This window comes from Phoenix dactylifera, chromosome 14 (genome assembly GCF_009389715.1).
Source record: "Phoenix dactylifera cultivar Barhee BC4 chromosome 14, palm_55x_up_171113_PBpolish2nd_filt_p, whole genome shotgun sequence".
NCBI lineage: Eukaryota > Viridiplantae > Streptophyta > Magnoliopsida > Arecales > Arecaceae > Phoenix > Phoenix dactylifera.
Window position 1 is genome coordinate 15,798,126 of NC_052405.1, and position 9,398 is coordinate 15,807,523.

Genomic DNA, 9,398 nt, shown 5'->3' on the forward strand with positions numbered 1-9,398 from the left:
ATGGATGTAAACTCTTAACTTGACGAAGATATTATGGCTTGAATATGGGGTGTATGTGAGGATCCGTATGGGCGTGTGTTTAGTCCCATATCGATTATTTGTCGAGAAAATTTTAAATACTTATATAGTTAGCTTTTTTGAGTAAAGTCCTAAATTGTTATAGCTACTATGGGAGATAAGCGGTGTGATGAATGAGATCTTAAAAATTGAAAAATTTGATGGGCAGGGTCCATCGCTGATGTGGTTCACCTGACATCAAGGGCATAATGTCCCCGTTCACCGGCCAGCGTCAGCCCTATAAATTTCGTTTCATTTGAAGCGTACATATGCCGTTAGAAAGCCGGCAAGCTTTTTGTCATTTGAAAAGTGAGAGCAACGGATGCTCTCAGGTGCGCTCTCTCGGCCATCCCTGAAGCACCTCATCTCGACATGCGGAGACCCGCACACTCTCGCCCAAATCCACGCCCTCATGATCCTCACCGGATCCCTCTCCCACCCCCAATCCCCTGGTCGCTTGATAGCAGCCTACGCCAGACTCGGAGACATCGCCGCCGCCCAGTCCGTGTTCAAAACCACCTCCTTTCCCAACGTCTCCACCTGGAACGCTCTTATCATCGCCCAATCCCGGCACAACTCCCCGGCCGAAGTCCTCCGCCTCTACCACCTCATGCTCTCTGATGGCCGCGTCCGGCCGGATAGCTCCACCTTCACTGTGGCCCTCAAAGCCTGTGCCCAGTTATTGAACCTCGAAACCGCCGAGGAGATTAAAAGCCATGCTTTTGTTTCAGGATATGAGCATGATGTGTTTGTTTGCTCCTCATTGTTGAATTTGTATGTGAAATGTGGGAAGATGGATGAGGCAATGAAGCTTTTTGATGAAATGCCGAAGAGGGACATCGTCTCGTGGACTACAATGATTACAGGTTTTGTGAACGTTGGAAGGCCATTAAAGGCAATTGGGGTCTATAGAAAGATGCAGGCAGAGAGTATGGAAGGGGATGAGATTGTGATGGTCGGCCTGATTCAAGCGTGTGTGGCGGTGGGAGATGTGCGGATGGGTCGTTCCATTCATGGTCACATGGTCAGATGTTGCATGAAGATGGATGTCGTTATGGAGACTAGCCTTGTCAACATGTACGCCAAGAATGGGTCCTTGGAGCTTGCACATCTCATCTTCGAGCAGATGCCCTGTAAGAATGTTGTGTCTTGGAGTGCTTTGATTTCAGGATATGCTCAAAATGGGCTTGCAAGTGATGCACTACAGATGCTGGTTAAGATGCAAGAATGTGGTCTGCAGCCCGACTCGGTTGCACTCGTGAGTGCTCTTCTGGCATGTTCACAGATTGGGTTTTTGAAATTGGGCAAGACAATACATGGGTACATTGAGAAGAGGCTTGAATTTGACAGGATTTTGGGCACCGCAGTGATTGACATGTACTCAAAGTGTGGGTGCCTCTCAAGTGCTCATTCCTTGTTTTCCAGGGTTAGGTTGAGAGACTCAATATCTTGGAATGCGATGATAGCTAGCTATGGTGCCCATGGTCGTGGTAAGGAAGCCCTTTCAATTTTTCTTCAAATGAGTGAAACTGGATTGGAGCCTGACCATGCCACTTTTGCTTCACTTTTATCGGCTTTTAGTCATTCGGGTCTTGTGGAAGAAGGACGCTATTGGTTTGATCTCATGCTACAGAAGTTTGGAATTGAGCCTGCTGAGAAGCATTATGCTTGTATGGTGGATCTTTTGGCTCGTGCAGGTCATGTTGAAGAAGCCCATGAACTCATCAAGTCAATGGTTATCAAGCCAGGGATTGCAGTCTGGGTTGCTCTCCTCTCCGGCTGTCACAAACATAAAAAGTTGGAGCTTGGAGAATATGTGGCAGGAAAGGTTCTTGAGTTAAATCCAGATGATTTAGGGATACATGCCTTGGTTTCTAATGTTTATGCTGCAGGAAAGAAGTGGGATAAAGTAGTTGAGGAAAGAAAGGCAATGAAGAAGATGGGGATGAGGAAGGTTCCAGGCTATAGCTTGGTGGAAGTGAATGGGAAACTTCATGCATTCTTAGTGGAGGATAAGACTCATCCACAATATGAGAAGATCATGGAGATGTTGGAGAGATTGGATTATGAGATGAGGAAACTGGGTTACATTCCAAAGACAGAGTTTGTGTTCCATGACCTTGAGGAGGATGTGAAGGAGAGAATACTCTGTAACCATAGTGAGAGGCTGGCCATAGCCTTTGGGCTGTTGAACACAAGCCCGGGAACAAGGATTGTGATCATAAAGAACCTAAGGGTTTGTCTGGACTGCCATGATGCGACCAAGTACTTTTCAAAAATTGTAAACCGGGAGATTGTAGTAAGGGATGTGAAACGATTCCATCATTTTAAAGATGGAGTGTGCTCTTGTGGGGATTACTGGTAAATTTCATTCTTACGAAAGGTGATTGAGCAAAGAACAAAATACCTTCAAGCTTTCAATTATATGAGCAGCTGGAAGCTGGTTCAAGTGCAACAGATGCTGATCCTCAGGTAAATGTTTATACTTAATTGTTAATCTTTTTTGAGTGACCAGATAATCACAAGTAATGAGAGGTGATATGGTCTCATATTGCCTTGATGCTTATATGTCCACTTAAATTAAAAAAGTATTCATCACCCTAGTCATGTAGTAATAAAAGTAATTTTTTATTGATAATTTACTATTTTAGACCAGTTTGGTGGTCTCCAAACTTTCAACAATTTCAGTTTATGTTTAATTGCCTACAGGTATCTTGTCTCTTTTTTCATGCCATGCTTTCTATTTTCTCACCATTATTTATTTGACTTGGGGATCACTAGGGGAAATCAATTCAAAACTGGTCTCATCATCTACTGGCCATAGGGTCCTAGTTACACTAATTAGAATTACCTAGATTTCTATTTGATGGTCTTATGTTGCATTATCAAGTTAAGATTGAATCCTACTCTGTCATCAGGTGTATCTTTAGAGTTGAAGCTTTTCTCTTGAAGAGAGTATATTCCCTATTTCTGCCATGGGTGGCTTTCTTCATTGCTCTAGTTCTCTGCTTTTTGTTTTGAATTTTGTTTTGTTGTTCTACTGATTTTGAGACTTTGATAGCTTCTTTTTGTCTTGGAATTATATTGTAGAATGCTGTGGTGCTTTGTGCAACACTGCATATATCAAGCATGAAGAACTACAGCTTCTGGAGTGTCCATAAATGCATTTTTGACTAACTAGTAGAATGACGGCTTGCTGAATTTTCCTTCTTCCACCTTCAGTGTTTTCCATAAATATATTTTTTCTTCTTAGGGATTTTGTTGGGAATGAATGCTACCTAGATATCCACTTTCCAGTTTAGCAAAGAAGTTGTTAGGGACATAATGCAAATTGTCATATTGTAGCTTTCCTTTCAATTAATTTCCCAGGTCCAAAGTAAAATTAGGTTATTTCCATTCTGCACTAAAATTTCAGATATTGAGGATAAAAAGCAAATAGCGTGGATATGGGGATTTTTCTCATTTTCATATTTTATTCTACACAGATATTGGTAAGCTAACAATTAAAATGCAATGAAGTTAGGGGTGTCAATGAGCCTGCTTGGGCGCATGTCCCAATTAACCCGACGGTTTAAAACTCAAGTTTGAGCCAAGCCTGGCCTTAAGCAGGCCCAAAGTACCAAGCCCCAGCCCAATCTCACTCTTTCTAAATCTGGTGACTATTGGTATGTCTAGTCGGGCGGCGGCCGTTAGGTCACCTATTTTGGCTAAAGAGAGTACGACTTTGGTTCCAGAGATAGCGATTCGGCTTAGTTCAAATAGAACTAAAGTTATGGACACACAAGCAAGGCAAGTAAATTTTAATGTTGGGCCAAGCCTAAACTGTATTACATTCTATTTTCTATAGTTTTCAAGCTTGGACAAAAAACTTTGGGTGCTTTCTGTTTTAGGCCTAATCAGGCTTTAGGGCCAAAAACTGAGCCCAAGCCCAGGTTTTTGAAATGGGGTTGCTCAGGTCAGTTGGGCCAGCCTAGTTCATGAATGGCCTTAATGAAATCATTTTATCATTCATTCTATACTAATACTTATTACTTATGAATGGCCTTAATGAAATCATTTTTCCATTTTATTTATTTCTCTAATACCAATGAAGTATACATTCTAAGTTTCCAAAGATAGATGCCAGTTCTTTTCCACTTATCGTTAACTGACTATTTTTGAGGGATCTGCTATTAGGGGATATTGGTGTTATTGAAACCTTGAATGTCTCTCCGTCTTTTGACCTATTGATTGTAAATTGCAGGTTTTATATTCTTTAGAGTGATATTTGCTAACACTTTCGGTCCCTTTTTCTTTGTTCACAATTCCTCCGACATTTATAAGCTCATATCCAAGGTTCGCCGTCGTGGTACCAGACTTTGTACCGGTGCCACACTAGTATAGTGTTGGTACAGTATGGTATGAATTTTTTTTGGTGTACCGAATGTTGGTACGCCACCTATACCGGATATCGATACCAAACCTGTACAGTATGGTACTCCCTATACTGCCTGGTTCGGGCTGGTACGGCATACCATGCTCATATCCTTTTATCCCCTTTTAAATAGCTCGATGTACACCCTGCTTTGTTAAGAAGTTCTCTAATTGTTAATGGGAATTTCATTGCTTGAATAATTTTCCAAATAATTCTCAGGAAATTGAATTAACACTAGTTTATTTAGTATTTCAAGGATTCTATATGGTATTCATGATTTTTTGTCTAAGTGGGGAAAACTCATGTACTATAAATTAATGATGTTATCAGTTGTCTGTGAAGGTTTTGTTGCTGCTATTCATTATTGCCTCTTCATTGTTTTTTATTATCTAAACCTTCAAAATCTTAAGCAAATTCTCTGCATTAGAATTCTGAATCTTTGCCTTAGATGAATTGTATCTGAATGCAAATTTGTAACCATAGTATCTTTTTCTTAACACAGGTAACCTGTTAGGATGAAGGATAGGGACAGTTGCAATACAGTGCAGGTATTATTTGGAAAGTAAAGAGATCTCATAACGTTGTTGGGTGATTGTGGCAAGGAGGAAGCTATGTTTCTAAGCTTTGCAGACAAGTCATTTAAATTGTTGAGCTTCTGCTTCAAGCAGTCTGCTGACAGCCTGCCATCGATCCTGACTTGTAGCTCTTGTGAATCTTCATGGCATACTTTTGTTGAAAACCTTGACCAAGGGCCTCTACTGAGTTGGTACAGAGAGCAGCATTCTAGCTGCTAGGTGCTGTCCATTACTTGAAAGACATATGGCTTCTTTTCAGGCTGGAAAAATGGTCATGGTAGTTGCTCCTTTTACCAGCAAAAATGATTTGTCATTGCTGTTCTATGCCTACTGGGCTAGAATTAAGTTCGCAGTTTTTCTGCCTTTTTCCACTTCCCAGTTTTCAGTATGTGGTCCATGTCAACTGCAGCCATAAGACATTGTTGCAGTGTTTCATGTGGTTCGCTTTCGTGATGAAGTTTATGACTGCCCTTTCTTGTGAATGCAAACAGGCACTTGGAATTATTAGGATTGATTGGCATGTCTGTTGGGATTTGTATCCTAAATGTCAATCGTCAACATATTGATGATTGAATTTTGTAAATGAATTGACAAATTAATAAAGTGTTATTTAGCATTATTCATCATTTCATCTTCAAATGAACTGTTATATGATGAAGTTCTTAGGACTTATGTTATGATAAAGGAGAATTTATCTTTGAGTTCTTAAACTTGTTCGCGACCAAATGATATGTTGTTACTAGGACGACAGCATTATCGAGATTAGGTCGTTGTGTGACATATACGTTGGTTTGTCCTCTTAACTAAGGAGTGTGGAGACACTGGTATGCCACACAAGTGAAGTGTAGGAGTACATTTTACTGAACGTGACCAATTCCGGAACGCTCTACTGTCGAGAGATGTTCCGAGTGGATATGGGTATAAGTTTGGCCCTCTGACCTGAGACCACAACCTGTGACTAGCAAGCAACTCACTGTACTTTGGTAACGGACTACCTGAATTTCTAATTCAGTGACGGAAGGTCACTGGGTGCAGTCAAGTACTTGCGTAGTCAGTTGTGAGTCAAGATGGAATTGACCCCTCCTGAAAATAGGAGATAATGTCTTGTGATTAATTTAGCAAAACCTTGGCCAGGGTAATCCCAGTGAGGAGTCACGGGATATCTAAAGTTAATCACATAATGGATGTACTAATTATAGGGTTGATAGTGAGCTCTAAGTCATCCTGGCATTAGGAGTCAAAGGGATTGAATTATACAGTAACCATTGTACAGGATTCCAGAATATTTGCTTCGCATATATTCGGCCTATCCGGACGTCGGGTACCATTGCTAGATGGTCACATCGATTAGTGTAGAAAATTGTTCCTATACTACCGGCCTAGGTTCGAACCTACGAGGTCACACGCATAGAAGATTCCTGATTGATCAAGAAAGCTGATCAATGATTAAGAATCATTAAGGGATAATTTGGTCAATTTAATTGGCAAATTATCTTATAAAATAATTAAAGTAATTATTGGAGGATTAATTAGTAATTAAATTACTAATAAACTTAATTTGATTGAGTAATTGTGCTAAGGATGAGCCAAATTGAATTGGATTCAAATTTGGGCTCAATCAGGGTTTTGACCTGATTGGATTAGGTCAGAACCAAAAGAACTTAAGCTGATCAAATTAATTTTAAATTAATTTGTTCTTAATTGGGGATTGACCTAATTAGATTAGGTCCAACACAAAGTAATTAATTCAATTTGGTTGAGTTTGGATGAGCCAAAAATTGAATTGGATTCAATTTGAGCTCAATCAGGGTCTGACCTGATTAGATTGGGTTCAACCAAATTGCTTTGTTTTAATCCGGGTTTGACCAAATTTGATTAGGTGCAACCAAAGAGGATTAGGCTCAGATGATGTGGCAATTAGTGGTGACATGGAATTGGATTTCATGAATTTTAAATAAACCAAAATTATTGCATGGCGCATGGACCCATTGCTTGACACATGGCGACATTGTTTGTTGTTTGAATTTGAATTCAAACATTAAGCAATATATTAAATGATTTCATACATCAAATAACTTTCCTAACTGGCATGTGAACCTCTGAATCATTTAAATTCGAATTTCAAATGAAATATATGCGACAAGAGGAAGGAAAATTCTGCTGCATGGATTTCAAATTCCTCCCCTCTTGCACGTGTTTAAAATTTGAATTTAAATCAGATTTGGTTGAGATCTGATTTGGGTTGTTCCTATTCTTTTGCATGGGCCAACTAAAGGAGGTTTTCTGAAGATAAATTTCGAATTTTGAATGAAAATTCGGAGGCCATTAAAAGGGGTCAAACATGGGCACCAAAAATACATCCATTGCAGCCTTCTTCCTCACACGCCTCCTCCTCCTCTTCTTCTCCATTTTAGATAGGGTTTTCAGGGTGAATATCTAGAAGATTCAAGATCAGATATAAGTCCTCTACTTTCCTTACAAACCTCATCTCCATCTGCTTCAAGACGATTGATCAAGAGTTGATTGAATTCCGGCGAGCAGATTTCAACTTTCAAGTGTTCTGCAGCTGCTAGCACTGTTGCGGAAGAAGATCCTTCAGGGCTTCGCGTGTACTTCTCGTAGAGGCCATTCGTGTGCGTGGCTGCGAAGTCAAGGATCACATCCACAACTTTCATCCATCATAAAAGATATTAATTTAGCATTAATCATTTATTATGGTGTCAAGGTCTAGGTCCGATTCCCCGAGGTTTTACCCTCTTTTAGGGCTCCTCACGGAGATATCTCCAGAATCCATTCGATTGATATTCGGAGATTAATTGGAATAGAGTTCTTAAGTTTCAGATCTGATAGTTAATCATGCATAAAAGTTTTAGCATAATTGTTTAAACGATTCCGGCATAATCCTATGTGTTCTTAATGTGCTGATTTCTAGATTTGATCTTGTAAGCATGCATGAATTAAATTGTTTGATTCATTTTTTCGCTGCGTTTTTGAAACTTAAAAAGAACTACGTGTGGCTTGATCCCCCTTGTGAAGGGGTACGTAGGCAACCCGATCAGGTTCAGCCATGGTTTTCAAAAAAAAAAAAAAAATTCAGCATGCTAAACACCGAAGAATCTAGGATTCACTTTCAGTGGTATCAGAGCAAAGGTCCAAGAGTTGTGACCAATCTCCGGAAACTCTCACGCGTGATCGTGTGACGAAGCGTGGCTCTCCGTTCGGAGGCGTATAGAGATGCGTGCTCTGATAGATATACATGGGTGTCACCCTATTTTTAATAGGACCGAACCCATGTAGGAGTGGAGACTCCCCCATTTTCAGTGGTATCAGAGCCAGGTTTATGTTTAAACTTTTATGTTTTAAGTCTTGCAATTAAATCTGAAAACATTAACATATTTAGATTAGATCTAAAGTGCTTTTTATGATTGATTTAATTGCTGATTATGCATGATTAAGTAGATCTGAAATTTTGGATGTATATGATGCATGTTTGTGTTAGGATTAGTAACATGAATAAATCTAAAATCATATTTAGATTAGATCTAAATAAAGTTCATGATTCATATGATCTCTGATTTTAATGAACAAATCAGATATGAAATAAAAGTGAAAAAATAAATACATAAGATGTATGTTGTTTGTATTAATTCATGTTGTTATGTATATGTGATGCATGAACATAAAACATAATGACTTAAACATGAATTAAATCTGATTACATGTGATTAATTACAAAAACTCAGATCTGAAAATGTGTTTTAAGAACTGAAAGATTGAAATTAATATGTAATTAAAAAGAAATATGCAATGATCAAAATTTTCATAAGTCTAAACTTAATTAAGAATTAAGTGTTATGAAATAGAATTGTAACTCAATTAATTGACATTGCATAATTCTTTGGGCATATGGGTTAGCTTGAATCAAGTTCTTAGGATTGGGTTAGACCTAAGGATAGAATCATCCATTGACTAATAGAATTAATTGATCAAATTTAAATAAGTAGTAACTAGATTAGGTCAAGAAAATTCTAGGTCAATTTACAATAGTTGTAGATAGATCAAGTCCATGTCTTTGATTAGACCAAGATGGAACTTGATTTAAGCTCAGTGGTGTAGCCCGAGTCATTTGAGTAATCAAATCGAAATTGATTAACTAGTCGGTGTCTAAGGTAAGTTTGGCAGACTCGACCAATGGTTTTTAATTGGGAGCTACTCGTACTGATTCGTCTTTGTCGAGTTAATGGCATATCCCTTCCACCGATCTCACTTACCTGGCCGACATGGTCAATCACATTTTGATTGGATCACTTAATGATTCGAGTAAGCCCATGCCTTAAGAAAAATCAGTATGA

The 9,398-nt window shown here is 39.0% G+C and overlaps 1 protein-coding gene across 1 annotated transcript; it reads left to right on the forward strand.

Moving 5' to 3' along the window:
- The first annotated feature begins 342 nt into the window (after positions 1–342).
- Positions 343–5,675, forward strand: LOC103710845 (putative pentatricopeptide repeat-containing protein At3g25060, mitochondrial). Its single transcript, XM_008796753.4, has 2 exons — positions 343–2,529; positions 4,974–5,675. Exon 1 carries the CDS (start codon positions 380–382, stop codon positions 2,420–2,422), a length of 2,043 nt encoding a protein of 680 aa, XP_008794975.2. The 5' UTR covers positions 343–379; the 3' UTR covers positions 2,423–2,529; positions 4,974–5,675.
- The last annotated feature ends 3,723 nt before the right edge of the window (positions 5,676–9,398 follow it).

Bases quoted from the DNA above. Each gene is read 5' to 3' on its own strand.
- LOC103710845 (XM_008796753.4), top strand. From the start codon at position 380: ATGCTCTCAGGTGCGCTCTCTCGGCCATCCCTGAAGCACCTCATCTCG.